This window comes from Vipera ursinii, assembly GCF_947247035.1.
Source record: "Vipera ursinii genome assembly, chromosome: 4".
In the NCBI taxonomy this organism is placed as follows: Eukaryota; Metazoa; Chordata; class Lepidosauria; order Squamata; family Viperidae; genus Vipera; species Vipera ursinii.
Window position 1 is genome coordinate 11,820,154 of NC_139514.1, and position 22,001 is coordinate 11,842,154.

Consider the following 22,001-nt stretch of genomic DNA (forward strand, 5'->3'; position numbering starts at 1 on the left):
AGGAGGATTGTGTCCGGGCTCTAACGATCCTTGCACAGAAAAGCCTTGCCCAGGGGATATGCAGTGTGTAGGCTACGAAATCAACCAGAGACTGTTCATCTGTCAGTGTCCACCCGGAAAACTTGGAGAATGTTCAGGTACACAATTTGCTCTGCTTCTGCTGTTGTATCTTCTTGGTCAGGTCTTTAAGTCCTCTGTCAGTCTTTCCTTCTAAACCCTTTTTGAGTTCAACATCTCAAGGGGGCTTCAGCTGGTGCAGAATGCAGCCGCACGAGTTGTGATGGGGGTTTCCCGATACTCCCATGTAACACCTCTACTCCGCGAGCTGCATTGGCTTCCGGTTGCCCTCCGGGTGAGATTCAAGGTGCTGGTAATGACCTATAAAGCCCTAAATGGCATGGGTTCGGGATATCTGAGGGAACACCTGCTGCCAGCATCAAGTTCCCTTCGTCCAGTGCGCTCCCACAGGGAGGGTCTTCTCAGGGTGCCGCCGGTAAAAGATTGCCGGCGGGTAACGCCCGGGGGAGGGCCTTCTCAGTGGGTGCGCCTGCCCTCTGGAACCAGCTGCCCGTGGAGCTGAGGACTGCCCCCGACCTCCGTTCATTCCGCCGGGACCTGAAGACCTGGCTCTTCGAGCTCTCTGGCCCAGGCTGAGAATTTTAATTTTAATTTTAATTTTAATTTTAATTTTAATTGGGGTTTTTACTCTTTCAGGGACTGTTATAATCTTTTTAATTGTTTTTAAATTTTGTATTTCTTGTTTTAATTCCCTGTAAACCGCCCTGAGTCCTTCGGGAAAGGGCGGAATACAAATCCAATTAAATAAATAAAAATAAATAAATAAATAAATAAATAAATCTCTGAAAGACCGTGGTGGAATGTAGTCTGGATTCCCAGGAGGCAGGAACTGCATTCCAGAGAACCAAGAGATAATGAAGTTTAGACAATTTGGTTGGGAGAAAGAGAGTTAAGACAGCTCCTCCCTAGCAGTTCTTAGAGTATATCTTTAAAGATGCAAGTAGTTGTTTTCGTTTGGGAAGATTTCTGTCGAGGAAACTACTCAGAAGTAACTCAACGTGTCCTTCTTAGTTTTGGGGGCCTTGCATCAGTCTTGCCAAACTAAAGCAACTACTTGCATAATTAAATATACACTCAGAGAATTGCTAGAGAGGAGCAATTTTAATTCTCTTTTTCCCAACCAGACTATTTAAACTTCATTGTCTCTTTGCCCTGTGGAATGCAACCTCTCCCTATTGGGAAACATAATGACCCATAATGAAGTCTCCAAATTTGGCAACTTTAAGACTTGTGGACTTCAACTCCCAGAATTCCTCAGTCAGCCCTGCTGGCTGGGGAATTCTGGGAGTTGAGATGTACATGACTTAAGGTTGCCAGGTTTGGAGACCCCAATCTAAAAGACTTATATGGCCATCTATTTTGTACAGAATTCCTAGACAATTTACAACAAAATCAATAAAAGTAAGTCTAAAATCATAGTCTTTGGAAAAGGACTCTCAATGTCTTACAAAAGACTTCTCAAAATATCCCAACCTCCTTATTATTTGGAATGGCAAAACCCAGTTGTGTTAGGGAAGTTTTGGATGTGGGCTACAATCTATGCCTGGTTTAATAGGTCAGAAGTTTTGCTAGACTACCACAATGTTATCCTCCAGGAGTGAGGGTGAAGGGTGAAGAGTCACAGTGTGTTGTAGATCTAGGACAACTCGCCATGGGACAACTCTCCACAGGAAAATTCAACGCTGTATTAATTGTTCTATTCTGGTACTTTTATTATTGGTAACCACGTTTTCTTGGAAATTGTTGTAACTCTTGCATTTCTGGATTGACTTCATTTTATTTCTATTGACCACAGTTCTGTCGAAATTAATTTAACTTTTGTATTTGTTGAACTGTCCTGTGGCGAGTTGGCTGCAATGAGTTGGCTGCAGTGAGTTGTCCCATTCTGTGTGCTGCAGTGCAAAGCCCTGTTGATTTTGATGTGCATCGCAATGTCACAAGCGTATCAACAAGGGTAGAGCTTTGTGGTCGAACATTCTTTTGTCGTTATGATAAAAATAACAATAATGATGTATCCAAAAAAAAACACCACCCTGCCCTACAATATTTAAATTATGGTCTTGTTCATTCACTACAAACAGATTAATATTGCTTTATGCACAGCAATAATACTTACTAAGAAAGAACAGGTCCTGCTTATTAGCGTGTTAATAAGCTGCCAGTGGAGCTTAGGACTGCCCCCAACCTCCGTTCATTCCGCCGGGGCCTGAAGACCTGGCTCTTCGAGCTCTCTGGCCCAGGCTGAGGATTAATTTATTTTAATTGGGGTTTTATTTATACAGGGATAAATTTAATCTTTTTTAAACTTGGTTTTTAACTTTTGTATTTTTGGTTTTTAATTACCCTGTAAACCGCCCTGATAGGGACGTGGTGGCTCAGCGGGTTAGGACGCTGAGCTTGTCGATCAGAAGGTCGGCAGTTTGGCGGGTCGAATCCCGAGTGCCGCGTAACAGAGTGAGCGCCTGTTACTCGTCCCAGCTTCTGCCAACCTAGCAGTTCGAAAGCACATAAAAAAGGCAAGTAGAAAAATAGGGACCACTATGGTGGGAAGGTAACAGCGTTCCGTGCGCCTTTGGCGTCCAGTCATGCCGGCCACATGACCACGGAGACGTCCTTGGACAAGCGCTGGCTCTTCGGCTTTGAAACGGAGATGAGCACCGGCCCCTAGAGTCGGAAACGACTAGCACACATGTGCGGGGGAACCTTTACCTTTACCTTAAACCGCCCTGAGTCCTCCGGGAAAGGGCAGTATATAAATGTAATAAAATAAATAAATTAAATAAATAAATTAATTAATCTTCACCAGCATATGATGTGCATACTGCAGGGGCAGGTTTTTAAACTGTCAAAAGTTGTGGTTTGGTTTTTTTTTAAGATTCTTCCTTATCAGCCTTGTTAACCAAGCATCTTCCTTAATTAACTTTTTTTCCCCCTTGGTTGTAGAGCAGGGGTTCCCAACCGGGGTGTGTGGGGTGTGCTTGCACCCCCTAGGGGTGCGAGATGATATTCCAGGGGGTGCGAAAACTTGGGTTTTCAACATTATAGTGTCTATGCATAATTCGTTGCCGTTATTTCGAACTTTTGTACAGGGTGCGAGAATATATCAGAAGCGTTCTAGGGGTGTGGGGTACACAAAAAGTTTGGGAGCCCCTGGGGTAGAGGATTGGATAATCTCCAGTGTTTGGTTTCAGAAGGCACAAAATAAAATACCGTAATCTGTTTTCTAAATGGTTATTTCAGGTCACACTTCTCTGAGCTTTGCTGGGAACAGTTACATCAAATACCGGGTTTCTGAAAATAGCAAGAACGAAGAATTCAAATTGGGTCTCCGCCTGCGGACTCTGCAAAGCAACGGAATTATAATGTACACCAGAGCAAATCCCTGTATAATTCTGAAGGTAATTAAAATCAGTTTTATCTTTTCCCCCCAGGTTGGAGTGGTTTTTTGAGGGTTTGGGGGGGTTTTTTTGGATTACATGTTTCTCTCTCTTTAGGCTCAATTGGAAATGTTCTTGTTTCAGCAAGAAAGACCCAGTCTTTTTCAGTTTTGAGAGTGATAAAGAAAGAAACCACAGTTTTAGCCACCGTAATGGAAATGTCTTGTTTCTGTGAATTGCATTTTTTTTTATTAAAATAAACTCCAGGATGAGTAAAAGACAGAGTAACTTATTTTGTGCCTCACTAGCGGTATCTGCCAAGACTACAGATTTAGAAGAATTATTGTCATAGATTTTGCTACAGATAGATTTGGGCTTTCTCTCCTAATGGACCTATGATGTAGTGAATAAAGCAAAAATGGAAGTTTGGCTTTTATTCTTCCCAATGAAAAAGTCCATCTTACTTTTGGAGAAATATGAGATGGCCAGATTTCTTGGCTTTTTCTTTCGTTTCGCAACCAAACTATCCTTCACGCTAATAGCAACACTAGGATCTCATCGGAGGCAGATTTGTGTAATAAATTCCCGCAGCCCAGTGGTCAACAGGCCACGGCCCAGTACCGGGCCGCTGCCCATAGGTTGGGGACCCCTGAGGTAGATTAATAGAACTCCCCACTATACTGAGTTAAAGGGACAAATAATCCAGTTTGGTAGGTAATCCTCTATTTACAACCATTTGTTTAGTGACAGTTACAACAGCACAGAAAAAAAGTGATTTATAACCACTTTTCACACTTAAAATGTTGCAGCATCCTGATGGGCGTGTGATCAAAATTCAGATGCTTGGCAACTGGCCCATATTTGTGAAGGTTGCTGGGTCGTGTGATGTGCCTTTGGGACCTTCTGACAAGCAAAGTCAATGGGGAAGCCTGATTTACTTCACAACCATGTTACTAACTTAACATCTGCAGTGATACACGTAACAACAGTGGCAGAGAAATTCATAAAATGGGGCTTAGCGTGTGATAGGTCAATTGTACTGGTATGGTTTATGTAACAAATTGTGATCAACCCACAATTAAAATTCCTGGTTTGGCATAATTCAGAGTCGGTCTATGCTGATGTTGAAAGTCTTATTGTTAATCCTGTCGGCTATATGCTCAATATCTCAGGGAACGATAATAACCGAAGCTGATTAAACACTTTGGCTAAATATAAGCACATAATACTTTCCTGGAAAAAGAAGTGTTGACCTTTCCTGGCCACTAAAAACTTTCTCCAATTAAGAGATTGTCTTGGATGTATTCTGGCAGAGCTGACTCAAAAACTCTTCAAGCCACGTGGTACATTCCTACCTGGGGGAAGTGCTAATTTGCTAACTCATAAGGGGTCAGGTTCCTCCAGCTTACGTTTTAGTTCAACTTAAGCCTATTTGCTGAAACCACAGGCTAAAACAAAAGCCACATTCAATCATAACCAAAGCCAAAATAGTAACAGCAGCTAGTGCAAAATACGGAGCAGGGTCTTAATTCTCACTCCCTTCGCTCCAGACATTCGCCTTCCTTTCTAGAGAAAAAAGCCTTTGGAGCAATAAACCAAAAGAGTAGTTTTCAGCAGCCCCTTATTACATGGGTCGTTGCCATTCCATTGACTTTTACAATCAAGTTATTGCACTACACTGAATTTCTCAATTGTAGAGCAGAGCGTGGCCTGCTATTTAAAAAAAAATGAGATTATGGATTTCTACCTACATGCTTACTTGCCTTCTCCCCACAACTACTAGCACCACCACTACCACTACTACTACTTCCTCCTCCTCCTCCTCCTCTCTTCTTCTTCTCCTCCTCCTCCTCCTCCTCCTCCTCCTTCTCTTTCTGATCAGGTAATAAATGTGTTTACAGGATGTCCTCAACTTGCAGCCACACGTGAGCTCAAAATTTCTGTTGCTAAGCAAAAGAGTTGCGAAGTGAACTTTGCCCAACATTTGACGAGCTTTCTTGCCCCAGTTGTTAAGTGAATCACTGCACTTGATAAGCCAGTAACATGGTTGTTAAGTGAATCTGGCTTCCCCATTGACCTTGCTTGTCAGAAGGTCGCAAAAGGTGATCGCACGACCTCGGGATACTGCAGCCATCAAAAATGCGAATCAGTTGCCAAGCATCCGAATTTTAATCACGTGACCCTGGGGGGATGCTGCAACGGTCGTTAAGTGTGAAAAACAGCCATCAGTCCCTTTTTCCAGTGTCGTAACTTTGCATGGTCACTAAATGAACTGTTGTATGTCATGGACTATCTGTAATGAATACATTGGTCAGTATATACAGTGTAAGTATGTCTGGCCAGATATTAAATACATTTACATACACTCGGTAAAATTCAATTCAGATGACGGCGTGGGTGTCGTTTGTTATACCAATCAAGCTTTGCCTGAAACGTTTCATTGCTGAAACAGCAAAAAGCCTTGGAAATGATCCCAGCGTGCCAGGAGCTGCAGGAAGTAATATTTTAATAAACCTGCCATTTTGCTCAAATCATCCTGAAATGTATTCCTCCTAACTAAATATTCCCCTGGATGGGTGGGTGGGCAGACTTTTGCATTCAGGAACTGTGACTGCAAGTCTAGGGAAATCCCTGAAGGACCCTTGGATGGTTTTATTACTAATGCTGATACGCAGATCTGGTTGACATCCAAGCACCTTCGCTAGGCTAATATTCCAAGATGATTTATTAGGGCCATTCATCTCATTCTGCCTATTTGGTGAGGCAATGAAAGAAAGGGCACCAATTTGTGTATTAAAAAGTTCCTTCCTGCCTTCCTTCCTGGCCAATTGAATGACCGCCTGTGTAGGTGTGCGTAGGTGCGTGTACGTCTGTATGAATCATTGATTCGGGGAGGGTTAATTTATGGTTCGGGTTTACTGCACGTGACACTCTGAGACCTTAGGCTAAAATCCAGGGATATGGAACTTGGTTCATGGAGAACCGACACAGAAGCAAAGACAGCAGCAGTGTTCATTGGGGCAAAATGGCAGATAAACTTGTAGTTTGACCCCACTCCTTCTGGACAAGGATAGAGCATGCACGCACACACGCACACACACACACACAGAGAGAGAGAGAGAGAGAGAGAGAGAGAGAGAGAGAGAGAGAGAGAGAGAGAGAGAGAGAGAGAAAGAAAGACACAGACTTTGCAGATGCTACTAGACCAGGGGTCGGCAACCTCGGCTCTTTTATGACTCGTGGACTTCAACTCCCAGAATTCCTGAGCCAGCTGGCTCAGGAATTCTGGGAGTTGAAGTCCACGAGTCATAAAAGAGCCGAGGTTGCCGACCCCTGTACTAGACAAAGCCAAAGTATGAGGAGTCCTTGGTGCTTGCTTTTTTTCTTGCAGATGGTTCATTATCCAAACTAGATAACATCATCAATGCTAGTAAGGAGTGCGGTTTGCTGTCAGTTTATATTCTAGTGGCTTGCCTTGTCAATGTTGGTGGGGGGAGTCTTAGAGATTCTTTGTTTGGGCTGTTTGCTGTTGGCATCTTTGACAGTTTTTTGATCGGGGCATTATGTTAATCTTGGAGTTAATCTATGCTGATCTAGGTCCCGATTGCTAATGGAGAGGTGCTTTTTATTCCTTTTTGGGGCTGGGTGATTGTCCCTTTTCCATAATCTATACATGCTGTTAATGTCTATGTCATGGGTCTTCAAACTTGGCCCTTTTATGACTTGTGGACTTCAACTCCACAAGTCTTGGTGGAGCAGTGGGCTAATGCCTCCTTAAGTAAGACCAGCTGCCTGCAATTAGTGCAGGTTCGCGTCCCACCAGGCTCAAGGTTGACTCAGCCTTCCATCCTTCTGAGGTAGGTAAAATGAGGACCCAGATTGTTGGGGGCAATAAGCTGACTTTGTAATAATGCCGCTTGGGGGGGGGCAAAAGCCCTAATAAGCAGGCATATACATAGAATGAAGGCTATTGCTAAGCACATTGATTTGTGCTTAGAGTGTAAGCCGCCCTGAGTCTTTGGAGAAGGGCGGGATATAAATGGGATTAAAAAATAAAAAAAAATAAAAATAAAACTCCCAGAATTCTTCAGCCAGGCATGCTAGCTGAGGAATACTGGGAGTTGAAGTCCATGAGTCATAAAAGAGCCGAGGTTGCCTACCCCTGCCCTAGGCCACGTAGGACTCTATAGGTCATAACAGATACCTTGAATTGCACCTGGAAGCGTAATATTTATTTATTTATTTGTTTATTTAGTTTTCTATACCGCCCTATTCCCGAAGGACTCAGGGCGGTTTACAGGGCAATATTTAAAAGACAATATAAATTAAGATAAAAATAGTATTAAAAAGAATTAAATTAATAATAGCCCAACAATAAAACAATGTTAAAACTTAAAACTAAAAACCCCCTCAGTCCAGGCCAGATAGATCGAAAAGCCAGGTTTTCAGGTCCCGGCGAAACGAGCGCCAGGTCGGGGGCAGTCCGGAGTTCCACAGGTAAATCATTCCAAAGGGCAGGCGCACACACAGAGAATGCCCTCCCTCTGGGGATCACCCGCCGGCATTCCGTGACCGGCGGCACCCTAAGGAGGCCCTCCCTATGGGAGCGCACAGGACGATGGGAAGTTGATGCCAGTAACTAAGCCCAGTCTTGGAGAGCAGAGTTGTGCAATGGATATACCAAAGCATGCCATCATGTCTGCATAGCTGCATTCTGGACCAGTTGCAGCTTCCAAGCACCATGTAGAAAATACATTGCAATAGTCTGACCATTGGACAGTGCAATTGCTGTAAAATGTAGGAATTTGGCCAATGCAAAATAGAAGGATTTTCAGATGCTTCTGTTGAAAACCTTACAATGGTTCCCAGCTGTTTTCTGCACTTCAAAGTGTTTGTTTAACCTTTAGAATTCTAAATGATTTCATTCCTGACTATTTGAGAGACCGTCTCCTGCAGGCTTCCAAAGATGCTCCCATTGTGAGAAGCTGGCATACGGTCTTTCTCTCTCTGCCAGGAGTCTCTGCAGGAGAGGCTCCAAAAAGTCAAGATAGTCTGCTCAGCCACAGAGTCAACAGCCTTTGCCCTTTTTTATATGCAGGTAAATGCAAATGCGATGCAGATAAAAGAGGGGACAGAGCTTCAGTCACCCAGTCATGACTGACATCTCGACATTTTGGAAGCACACCCCTCCAGGGACACGGCTGTTCTCTTCCTTTAGAACATCTGAAAAGATGGATCTTATTCACCAGCCTTTTAACAGTCAGTGGCTAGGGAAGGGAAGGGAAGGGAAAGGAAGGGAAGGGAAGGGAGGAAAGAAGGAAGGAGATTTTGTTTCCTTGTAATCCCAACATGCTCTGGATTTCCTGACCATAATACCCAGAACAGGAGCGTTTGAAGACAGTCAGTACAATTCCCAGTCAGATAAAATTTCCAGATTATTTGTTTATTGTCTTGTCATTTCTGTAACTGCTTTTCTTTAAGACAAGGGGTGTCCGATTCAATTTCATTGAGGGCCGCATCAGCATTATGGTTGCCCTCAAAGGGCCAGATGGGCGTGGCTGGGTAGGCGTAGCCAGGTAGTCACAGCCAGGTTGCTATGACTAGGTAGGTATGGCTGGCTGGGTGTAGCCAGCTAGGTGCAGCCCAGCCCCGCTTCCCCAAGGGGGTGCCCGGCCACGTTTACCTCCTCCTTGAGGCTGTTGCTGCTGTGCTCGCTCTCCTTGACCAGGTTGCTCATGGTGGGGGCGGGACGGCGGTGTGTGTGTGTGTGTGTGTGTGTGAGGATTGCGGGCGCCACTCCTAGGTGGCTGTTTCATCTGGCAGGCTGCAATGGTGGCTTCCTCTCTGGCCTCGCAAGCTGTGTAAGTGCAGGGCGGGGCGGGGCCGAGCACGGCTTATTGGATGCCCTTGGCTCACATCTGGCTAGCTATCACTGCCGGCCAATGAGCAACCGAGGGGCCAACGATCTTCAGCTGCTGCCGGGCACCACCATCCAGTGGCGTAGCGTGGGTTGTCAGCACCCGGGGCAAGCACCCGGCCGCTGCACTGTCCCTCCCCCAGATAGTCCCTCGCTCTCTCTCCGCACCGCACCGCACGCCTGGCACCCCCCTCCACAGTGGGCGGCACCCGGCAGCTCGGATCAGATTCGCACAGCCAGCACTGCAGTGAGAGAGAGTGAGTGAGCCAGGCAGGGGCAGAGAGCTGCGAGTGCGAGCGCGCCCCCCCAGATGTTGCGGCCGGTGCGGCCGGCCCCCCCTGCACCCCCCACGCTACGCCACTGCCACCATCCCCTGCATGCTCACCGCCTTCTGTCCATGTGCCCAGGGGGAGCGCCAGGCTGGAGTGGGACAAGGTGGTGGGTGCCTATCCCTCATCATCTCCAGTCCAGCCCCACGGGCCAGATCTAAACACATCACGGGCCAGATCTGGCCAACGGGCCTTGAGTTTGACATGTCTGCTTTAAGAGCTCATGGTGGTGCATATAATAGTCCATGAAGCTGTATGGCTGAGAATGGACTGGAACAGGTGGTCCACTGATCCAGTTCTGTTGCCACTTCACTACCTGGCATTTTGTGTCTGTCTCCAAAGAAGCCAGCATTGCCAAATGTAAAATTGTTCTCCAGCTCAGTTTCAAATTCAAGCTGGAGAAAAATACCTTCTCATAAATCAATAAATCAAGCGCAGGCTTTCACAACAAGAATCCCTATTTTGAAAATGCATTGTGTGTACACATCACCACTCGAGAGTTAGGAATGTACGAAGGAATAATGGGGTCAGTATGGAAATTAGAAAAACAAATCCAATTTGGTGAAATAACCTATTTTTGTTCAGCAATCGTTAATAATCAACTTCTTCTGCTGATTTTAGGACAGACTCCACCTGGTGTTGTATTACATCATTGCAAAGAAACTCTAGATCTGTTATGTATTGTGTAGCAAAATAACAAAATACTGTATTCAGTAATCATTTTAACTTTGCAATAATAAAATTTTCAGTGGGGTTAGAGAAATTCTAGAAAAGTAAATGTAAAACGGAATCCGCATGGGAAAACCACTAGTTTTTTCTTTATGTTTTTCTAAGCATAAAAACCAGAAATGCATATCCTATTTTGCACTCAAAATGGAAGGATTATTGGGGGGGAAATCTATCAAATAACTTATATTTGTAAGTGTATCCTTGGCATTTCATTGTGGTAGATTTAAAAGTGTCTGAAATCTGTAGTGATGTATATAAAGCACTCAGTCAACATTGATTGATTTAGAAAGATTATACCTGGTTTGTAATTGGTTGGGAGGCCACAAGGAAACCCTCTGGCTATGTATTAGACTGAGAAGCAGAAAGGACATTTCAGAAGAATGCAACACAAAGTTGTTGTAGTTGCCAAGAAAACAATATCGCTATGCAGTCATCAAGACTCAGTTCAAGGAAACTTCCAGCACAAAATTGACTTTCTGTACATTTTCCGTCTAAAGCACACAGGGAAGGTGATATTGGTACTAAAATCCTGATCTCGGTTGCTCCCGTTGTATTCCACAATTTATTGTTCCCTCTGTTTCTTCTTCAAAGCTGTTTTTTGTCTCTTTTGGACATAAGGAGGAGAAACACTCCCTCTTTTAACGAAGTCACACGGCAAACTATTTGTGTGCCTATTTTTTTTAAGTGCTTTAAAAATATTCAGTGAAATCTCAAATTTATTTCATCGCAATGCAAAAATCTTCATATGCAGTGAACTAAATTTCCAGGCAGTGTACAAAATGACTTCATTGCCTAAAAATTGAGTTTTGCTTGGTGATACAAAGCAAACCACATGTCCATTTGGACAATGATCAGGCAAATCATGTAATTTGTCTCATTTGCATAACATCTTCAAATGACATAACATTTTCTCAATGGGCTTTCATATTTAACAGACAATCTTAGGTTCCCCACCGTAGTCTGTTAAACAAGTTGATATTCTGGAAAGCTTGTGCTTGATTTATGAGAAATTTAACTCATTAAGCATTTTTCCACTTACTTCAATTTCTTTAAATTCTTTAGGCTGTCATTAAATTTTACTTCTGTACTTGACCAAAGGTTAACTCACCAGATGGTTTTTCAACCTCATGGCATTGAAGATCTCTTTCAAGTTTAAAGTAATTGCATTTCAAAGGTGTTTAGAAAGTGAGCCTTAATAAACTTAGTGTCCTAAAAAGACTTTACCACCACAGTTGAAAGCTTGTTGGCTTCCTTCATCTCCTGGTGGTCAAGTCCTGTGAAAAACTGTTGACTGCAATTTCCTTGTGAGGAGCTGCTTTTTCAAGTACGGGCGGTCAATCTCTTCTCCTTTATTCAAAGAGGTCCTCTTACAACAGGCTTGTCGCTGGTCTGTCAGTCCTGGCTGTATTGTTGTCTTGTTTGAAGATGTCTAGTTTACCAGTTCCTCAGAAGTCAAAATCCCCTTTGCCATAGGGCTGTTTTAAGAATACTGTATAAGCAGTGCCTTGCTGGATCAGAAGCCTAGCCCACAAGTAGGCAGCCATGGCTCTTTTATGACTCGTGGACTTCAACTCCCAGAATTCCTGAGCCAGCTGGCTCAGGAATTCTGGGAGTTGAAGTCCACGAGTCATAAAAGAGCCAAGGTTGCCTACCCCTGGCGTAGCCCATCTGTCTGTTCTCATGTGGCTATCCAGCTGCACATGGAGGCCTATTAGTCTCCCAGAGATGGCCTTCAGAAGCATTCCCATTGCCATCAAGGAACTATATCGTAATGTAAGTTTGTCTAGTAGGCCATCAAAGACCTGGGGGATTCCTGAGTTTTGATTTGTAGACTTGTCTTCCCCCTAAGGGAGGGAAGAGAATACTTGGCATCTTCTCCCCTCCAACTCAAGGGCATATTTCCTAGCACAGGTAAGAAAAGAACTGCCTTTGGAAGCACACCTTGCTAATACCCTAACCACCTTCGTAGGGCATTGTCATGCAGAAGATTTGTTTGCTATGTTTCCCATAATACCAGGGCCTGGAGCAGCTTCTGTATCCATGATCTGGGAAATACGGAAAACCATGCGAAAAGCAGCACTCCCGTTTCATGCTTGAAAAACACAACAACCCTTTGGTTTGGCTTGGAAATAAACCAGGCGGCCAAGCTTACGTTGTCCGTTGTTTTTGCAAGACCCTGCGTGTGACTTCACCTTGGTAAAATAAAGAGTTTTAAATAAGATGGAAGGTTTCAGAAAAACCAACTTTTCCTCACTTTTCCCTTTCCATTTGCAGATTGTGGACGGTAAACTGTGGTTCCAGTTGGATTGTGGGGCTGGTCCAGGCATCCTGGGAATTTCAGGCAGGACGGTGAACGATGGGAGCTGGCATTCCGTCTTCCTTGAGTTGAACCGAAACTTCACCAGCCTCTCGCTTGATGACAGCTACGTGGAGAGGCGCAAAGCTCCCCTTTATTTCCAGACCCTGAGCACTGATAGCTCCGTTTATTTTGGAGCCCAGGTACAGGTGGATAATGTCCGAAGCTTAACAGACAAGAGGTCCACCCAGGTCTTGAGTGGCTTCCAAGGCTGTTTGGATTCCATCATCCTCAATAACAACGAGTTGCCTCTCCAGAACAAACGCAGCAGCTTTGCAGAGGTGGTGGGACTAACCGAACTGAAGCTTGGCTGTGTGCTGTATCCCGATCCATGTGAGCGAAACCCTTGTCAGAATGGAGGAACCTGTATCAGTGTGCCATCTGGGGGTGAATATTCTCACCTTGTTCTCGGGATTGTTCAGGGGGTGTGTGGGGGGGGTGGCTTGGTTTTGCCCTCGTGGTGCAGTGGTTAAAGTACGGTACTGCGGGCAAACTTTGCCCACGGTCTAGAGTTCGGTCTTGGCTGGCTTGAGGTTGCGAGAGAGACCCATGGTGGCGCAGTAGCTACAATGCAATATTGCAAGCTAACTCACTGCTCACTGCCAGGAATTCGATCCTGACTGGGTCAAGGTTGGTTCAGCCTTCAATTATTCTGAGGTCAGTGATATGAGGATCCAGATTGTTGGGGGCAACATGCTGACTCTAAATCGCTTACAGCAGGCTGTAAAGCACTATAGGACAGTATATAAGTCTAAGTGCTATTGCTATGGACTCATCCTTCCATCCTTCCAAGATTGATAAAGTGAGGAGCCAGATTAGGGAGGACAATATGCAAACCATGCTTACATTGTAAACTGCCCAGGGAATGCTGTAAAGCACTATGGGGTGGTATATAAGTCTAAGTGCTATTGCTATTGTGGCTTCAGCTTCTCATGCCAACCCTCTGTCCATTTGTCGATTGATTTTCAGCTGCCGAGAGAAATTGGAAACATCCCACATTTCTTTCCATGCAGCATTAATTCACAGAGCCGTCGGTGGAATAATATATTCCATTTGTCTTCGGTCAGACATATTGACTTATCGTGTCTTGGGCAGCATCCCCCAAATTCACAATAATTCCTTGCACCCTTAATTGGTCTGAGTGTCCCTAAATCACTTTTTTCTGTAGAAGATTGATTGGGGCTCTGCGCTGCCATCAATCATTCCAATGATCTCCTAACTTGTCCAAGGTGCCAGGCTGTGGATGCATCCAACTTTGGCAATGATGATGATCACAGCGATAATGATTTGTTGTTTGATATGACAACACATCAATTATCCCAAAGTCTAACCCTCTTCCTGTTGCAATGTCTCCTGTTCCTCTGTGAGCATTGAGTAATAATTCCTCTTTATTCTGAACCCGTGCTGTGGCTCTGGCTGCACTATGAATAACGTGCTATGAAGAGAGATTAAATATTTAGTCTGAAGAAGAGAACTTTAATGGGGAGTATGGCACTGCGGGAAGTAAGGAAGATAAAATTTTACTTGCTGGAAATACAGAAGAATGGTTTCCTAAGGGAAAGAGACTAAAGTGTTTTTAAGTCCAGAGCAAGCAGATAGCATTCAGAAGGGATTTAGGCAGACATCTTGTACTAAATGGAGTATAAGGAGAAGGTATAACATAACCATAAAAAAGGCTGAGCGCCAAAGAATTGAGGCCTTTGAACTGTGGTGCTGGAGAAGACTCCTGCGAGTCCCTTGGACTGCAAGGTGATCAAACCGGTCAGTCCTAGAGGAGATCAACCCTGACTGCTTTTTAGAAGGCCAGATCCTGAAGCTAAAACTCAAATACTTTGGCCACCTAATGAGAAGGAAGGACTCACTGGAGAAGAGCCTAATGCTGGGAAAGGTTGAGGGCAAGAGAAGAAGGGGACGACAGAGAATGAGGTGGCTGGACGGAGTCACTGAAGCAGTAGGCGTGAGCCTAAGTGGACTCCAGAAGATGGTAGAGGACAGGAAGGCCTGGAGGAACATTGTCCACGGGATCGCAATGGATCGGACACGACTTCGCAGCTAACAACAACAAAATAACATAATCAGACTTTGATTATGTTCTGAGATTATGTTAAGATTCTGCTGATATAATCAGTCCTGTAGAGCAGGGATCTCCAACCTTTCTGGCTTTGCGGACCACCGCACAGGGGGTGAGGGTGGAAGAGGGAATAATTCTGTGCAAGCAGCAGGTGTTCCTGTGTGCAGCTTCATTTACAGAAGCAGCAGGTGCACACGTAAATGGAGCTTCCCATGCAACCACAAGCGACCACCTCTCGCAAAAATGGAGCTTCCAGCACTCATGCAAATGGAGCTGTGCATGTTTGCCCGCTGCTTGCTCAACCCAGGGGTTGGAGACCCCTACTACAGACTTGATTTCCCGGTGTGATCCCTAACCCTCCCTCAAATACCTAAAAGGATATCACCTAGAACAAGGTTTCCAAACTTGGCAAGTTTAAGACCTATGGGCCTCAACTTCCAGAATTTCACATGCTGGCTGAGGAATTCTGGGAGTTGAAGTCCACAAGTCTTTAAGGTTGACAAGGTTGGAAACCCTTGACAGTGAACAAATGTAGAAGAATATCAAAAAATTAACTTATCGTCTTAGAGGCAGGATACAGAATAGGGGATTACAGCAAAACGAATGCTCATTGAATCCAAGAGAGTGGTTTAACAGAAACACCAATTATCCAGTTTGGTGATTGAGCTCTTCATTGGATACGTTCAAGTAGAGATAAACATCTAGAGCAGGGTGTCAAACTCACAACGTCACGTGACGTGTCGCGATGTATCGCAACTTTTTCCCCATTGCCGGAGCTGGGGTGGGTGCAGTTTCAGCACGACGCATCCGGCCTGGGGGCCGGCAGTTTGACACCCTTGATCTGGAGCAGTGATGGCGAACCTTTTAGAGATCGAGTGCCCAAACTGCCACCCAAAACCCACTTATTTATTGCTGGGTGCCGTGTGGGCGTGGCCTACTGAGTGGGTGTGGCTGTGGTGGTCATGGCAGACTGGGTGGGTGTGGCCAAGGTGGGTGTGGTCACCTCAATGCTGCTCATGATGAGGGACGCCTGTGGGGGTCGGGCAGAGTTGGGGGAGATCCAGGAGGTCTCTGGTGGGAGGGGCAGCGGGCAGGAGGCTTGTTCTGCGGGGTGAGGCAAGGCGAGGCAGGGCAGGGGTGCCATTGTTGCAGAGCAAGGCAAGGCAGCAGTAGCTGCTGCCTGACACCATTGCCCCCCCCACACACACAGAGGCCAGCAAGCATATGGGGGCTGATGGTGTCCATCAGCAGCCACAGCCTGCTGATTCCTCGACCGGCACAGCTCTGTAGCTGGACGGCTGGCCGACAGCTGAGAAGGCGATGCAGTGGGTCGTGCCTGGGAAAAGAACAGCATGCGAGGTCAGGAGGGATGGGATGGGGGAGGGAAACCAGCCGTGCCAGGACGCACCTGGCCACATGGGACCTCGAATGGCTGGTTGAAGAGGGACGGCTGCCATCTCTGGGGCATGGCACACGTGCCCACAAAGAGGGCTCTGAGTGCCGCCTGTGGCACGCATGCCATAGGTTCGCCACCCCTGATCTAGATGGACATATTTCAGGAGGTGCTTCATTGTACTAGGCAAGATTTTGAGTAGCCCTTTTTCGTTCTATGGTTTTATGATTTTTGAAAGTCCCTTATCCCCTTTTCATGAGCTTTTAGGAGGGATTTGATTCATACCAGGACAGATTTTAGAGCCATCCACTCCTCGTAGGGTACACATTATAGCCTATTCCTTATTTACTACATGCCACCCTTAGCACTGGAATTGATGTAGATTTGTACCACTTCCCTATCACATATAAAGGTAAAAGTAAAGGTTCCCCCGCACATGCGTGCTAGTCGTTTCCGACTCTAGGGGCCGGTGCTCATCTCTGTTTCAAAGCCGAAGAGCCAGCGCTTGTCCGAGGACGTCTCCGTGGTCATGTGGTCAGCATGACTAGACGCCAAAGGCGCACGGAATGCTGTTACCTTCCCACCGTAGTGGTCCCTATTTTTCTACTTGCATTTTTTACGTGCTTTCCAACTGCTAGGTCGGCAGAAGCTGTGACGAGTAACAGGCGCTCGCTCTGTTACGCAGCACTCGGGATTCGACCCGCCAAACTGCCGACCTTCTGATCGACAAGCTCAGCGTCCTAACCCACTGAGCCACCGTGTCCCTCCCTATCACATATACAACATGGAATATAGAAGCACAGACCCAATGTTGTGAGTGTGTCTTTACTAAAAGGGTCTGCCTCTACTTGTATTTGAAGCTCATGCCAATAATTTTGCATTTGGTCCTACTGAAACAACCTTCTCCTTGAGGAAAAAAAATGAAATAGTATTCTAATGCATAAATTTCTTTGTGATTAATCCCACCTGTTAGAAATGAATTCTCAGTGGAAAATGTTTTTTCTGTGTTATTGGCAAGCTCTCCATATAGGTCAGAGGTCCCCAACCTTTTGGGCACCAGGGACCAGTTACTTGGAGAGAGGTTTTTCCATGGATCAGAGGGGGCGTGGTTTTGTGTGCTGCCTGCATCCCACAGATGGGACTTTGCTTGTTTGTGTGGACCAGTTGCTGGCATGCCACGGACCAGTACTGGCCCACGGACCAGGGGTTTGGGGCCCCTGATGTAGATAATCTAATACGTGTGTACTTGCGTGCATGCATATCATACCAACGAACATATTATGACCCATTCTACCATTTTTCTTAGTACAGGCACTCCTCAACTTACGACCACAATTGAGCCCCAAATTTCTTTTGATAAGCAAGACAGTTGTTAAGTCAGTTTTGCCCCATTTTACGACCTTTCTTGCCACAGTTGTTCAGTGAGTCACTTGCGGTTGTTAGTAACATGGCTGTTAAGTGAATCTGACTTCCCCATTGACTTTGGAGTCAGCCAAAGGGGATCACATGACCCCAGCATACTGCCGTCGTCATAAATATGAGTCAGTTGCCTAGCGTTTGAATTTTGATCGCATGACCATGGGGATGTGGCAACGATTGTCTGAAAAATGGTCACAAGTCACTTTTTCCAGAGCCGTTGTCACTTCGAAGAGTCACTGAGTGAGCTGTTGTAAGTTGAGGACGACTTGTACAAACACAGTATCTTTGGCCATCCTGCACCAGCCCAGCCCTGCCCTTTTAATAATTTTCCAGCCTTCATATTAATGCTGGCCATCTCCTAGATTACTTCAATCTTACAGGAAATGAACTCAAGGATAATGGTAGCGTCCAGAGATCTGAACACTGAAGCATTAGCACATTTCAATATGAAACATCAGGAGATGCGTTAATGCAAAGTCGTACGTGTAAAAAGTTCTCCATTTGCAAAAGATGAAGTCTGGGAAGCTGAGTGCCTCTGATCTTGCAAGGAAAGCGGGGTCATCATTCAAAAGATGTGGAAGCTTTTAGGAAAATAGCTAAATGCATTGATTTATGTTTCTGAGCAATAAAGACAAAACCAATGCCTAACTTTCACTCGGCATATTATAAATTAGATCAAGTGTCTCTCCCCTCCTCCCATAAATAAACAAAGTAAAGGGTGGGTGGGTGGGGGGAAAACTGACCCATCTTGCAATTGACCTCGGTGGGCTCCATTTATAGGAATGCTCAGAAAATAGCCTGATGTTCAAATTTAAACCTTTCTACCGAATCACTTTAATACAAATTCTCTTTCTACTTCTGTCCCTTGGCGGATTGAATGCCTCGCATTTACATCGGCTGCCGGAAGGGAAGAACGTCTTCAAATGAAGGGTCCATTTTATTAGGAAGAAGCAGAGACAAGCAGCTTCCATCTGGAGGGTCCGTTTTATTAGGAAAGAGAGAGACAAGCAGCTCACATTCAGACGTGTTCTGCTGCTGTGTTTTATGTTCTCCAAAGCCTGCGTTACTGCTGCGATCGGAAAGCTTGTGCCTTGAGGGGGTAGCTCAGCTTCCTTACTCATACTCTCCTCTCTCTTGTCGTCCTCATGTTTCTCTCCGTTGTCTCTTGTTAGGAAATCTATTTCCTTGGGCTTTTATTTCACGCTCTCAGCAGTCTATGTAAATAAAGGATTGTAATGGTGCCATAATTCTAAAGCAGCAGCCCTTAACTATATATCAGCCGGCCTATAAGACAATCAACTGCCGCACCAGTAGGAAACGTGCTCTCCTTTCCTTCCTGGCTCCCAAGCAAAATAATTTATTAGCCCGAGCAATCTGCCGTATATATAAAAAGCGTATATAATAATTAAACTTAGTTCAGCATAAGGCCCTCTATTCTATCAGGTCATAGATCAACATGTTAGCTAAAAGAAGGGGCCATGGTTAGAAGAGATTTTTTTTTCACACTTTCCTTGCTGACTAGATCAACCACTAAAGTTTGCTTTGGACAAGGCACAAAGCTAACTATGGGCCCAAGAGTCTGTTTCCAACTAAAATCCATGTGAAAAATGTTGCCTTTCAACACACATTTTTCAAACCTAGTTTTCCCTCAAAATGTGCATCACTAAATACAGACAACCCTCGACCTACGACCACAATCGAGCCCAAAGTTTATCTTGCTAAGGGAGACATTTGTTAAGTGAGTGCCGCTCCATTTTACGACCTTTCTTGCCACCGTTGTTAAGTGAATCACTGCAGTTGTTCAGTTAGTAACACGGCTGTTAAGTGAATCTGGCTTCCCCCATTGACTTTGCTTGTCAGAAGGTCGCAAAAGGGGATCACGTGACCCCGGGACACTGCAACCGTCATAAATATGAGTCAGTTGCCAAGCGTCTGAATTTTGATCACATGATCATGAGGATGCTGCAAAGGTCGTAATTGTGGGAAAAATGGTCACAAGTCCCTTTTTCCAGTGCTATTGTAACTTTGAGTGGTCACTAAATGAGCTGTTGTGAGTCAACGACTACCTGTAATTCTTAGGTTATTACTTTTTCAACAAGCATGCATAAGACTGTTTAGTACAGCACTGAAAAAGTGACCTATGTCCAGTCCTCAGACTTGCGACTTTCACAGCATTTTCCCATGGTCACATGATCAAAATTCAGGCACTTAGCATGTATGTACAACGGTTGCAGCGTCCTGGGTCACCGGATCGCCATTTATGACTTTCCCGGAGACTTCCAATAAGCAAATCTGGAGGAAGCCAGATTTGCTGAATGACCACAAGATTCACTTAACAACCAGAGCAAAAAAAAATGTAAAATTAAGCGAGGCTCACTTAACAACCACATCACTTAGGGTCAGAGGTCCTGATCCCAGTCGTAAGTCAAGGACTACTTGTAACAGTGAAAATGATGGGTGGCACTGAAGCTGCTGTTGGGCCACAGTTGCAGATGATCGTCAAATCTGCTTCCTTCATCATTTTCTCTGCCTGTGAAATTTAGGCCAGCATTGAATGGGATGTGCGTTCAAATTTAAAGGGCCCTGCTTTTGCCTCTATTTATCTTGTTATCAAGATGTAAGACTTCTCCAAAACTTTTGAAAATCTTTGCAGCCCCTATTCTCCTACGGGAGAAGGGCGGTATATAAGTTCAATAAATAATTATTATTATTATTATTATTATTATTATTATTATTATTATTATTATTATTCCTTGCAACCTACAGGACACTTTCGAATGTAGGCATCCAGTCACATAAGAGTGGCTTGATAAATCACCAGGTGCACTATGCCTCTTACACTGTAGACTGTGTAGAAATAACTTAGCTAATTGGAAGGTCTTGATTCATATATATATATATATATATATATATATATATATATATATATATATATATATATATATATATATATATATATATATATATATATATATATATATATGGATCCTTGGTTTTTCGGGTTTTTCCCCGCGTAGAACTAAAGGTGTGGGCGCAACGTTTCGACGGAGTCCCATCCGTCATCATCAGGCTTTAGCTTCCTTCTTCTGGGAGAAGCATGTGGCTGTTAGTTCCTCTTTTTTAAACTGCCAGAGGGGGTGTGTTCTGTGGAGGTGTGCTCTGATTGGGTAGGGGACCAAGTGTGTTCTGATTGGGTGGGAGTGTGTTTTGAATGGTGGGTGTGTTCTGATTGGGTGGGGGGGGTGTTCTGAGTGGATGGGCTGGTCTCAGCTGCCAGCTCCAGAACTGAGCTGGTGAGTTGTGCTGCTTTTGTTCGGCTTCGTGTTTGTGGTGGTGCCATGTTTTTATAGTGGGTGTCAGTTTGCTTATTGTGTGGTTTGGAGGGGTTTAAAGTGGCTGATGTTGCAGCTGTAGTTAGGTTTCTGTTTTGTGGTTGTGTGTCTTTATCGTTGTGGGTTCGGATTTGCTTTTTGAATGGTTGTGTGGTGGTGATGTCATGTGATGTTATCATGAGTTTGGGTCTGGTATCATTCTTGGTGGTTGGGCCTCGTCTGTCAATCAAGGCGGGTTTCCAAATGGCTGGTAGACGAGAGGTATCATCTCGTTTATTCATGCTGTGGGGGCGTTTTTCTATCTCAATGGCTTCTCTGATTATTCTGTTGTTAAAATGTTCAATTTTGGCGATAGTTTTGGTTTTTTTAAAATCAATTTCATGTCCCGTGGCTTCAAAGTGTTGGACCAGGGATGAAGTTTGTTCTCCCTTTCTGAGTGAGTTTTTGTGCTCTTCAATGCGTGCACTTATTCTTCTGTTGACATGAAATTGAAATTGATTCTTCCGGGACATGAAATTGATTTTAAAAAAACCAAAACTATCGCCAAAATTGAACATTTTAACAACAGAATAATCAGAGAAGCCATTGAGATAGAAAAACGCCCCCACAGCATGAATAAACGAGATGATACCTCTCGTCTACCAGCCATTTGGAAACCCGCCTTGATTGACAGACGAGGCCCAACCACCAAGAATGATACCAGACCCAAACTCATGATAACATCACATGACATCACCACCACACAACCATTCAAAAAGCAAATCCGAACCCACAACGATAAAGACACACAACCACAAAACAGAAACCTAACTACAGCTGCAACATCAGCCACTTTAAACCCCTCCAAACCACACAATAAGCAAACTGACACCCACTATAAAAACATGGCACCACCACAAACACGAAGCCGAACAAAAGCAGCACAACTCACCAGCTCAGTTCTGGAGCTGGCAGCTGAGACCAGCCCATCCACTCAGAACACCCCCCCACCCAATCAGAA

General features: G+C 44.8%; 1 protein-coding gene across 1 annotated transcript in view; it reads left to right on the forward strand.

Moving 5' to 3' along the window:
* Nucleotides 1-22,001, forward strand: part of FAT3 (FAT atypical cadherin 3) — a gene marked incomplete at both ends in the record, with an annotated part of 451,188 nt that overhangs the window by 405,152 nt on the left and 24,035 nt on the right. Inside the window, 3 exons of the mRNA XM_083362083.1 lie at nt 3-137; nt 3,319-3,476; nt 12,705-13,173. Coding sequence (XP_083218209.1) covers nt 3-137; nt 3,319-3,476; nt 12,705-13,173 — 762 coding nt within the window. The remainder of the gene's footprint in view (nt 1-2; nt 138-3,318; nt 3,477-12,704; nt 13,174-22,001) is intronic.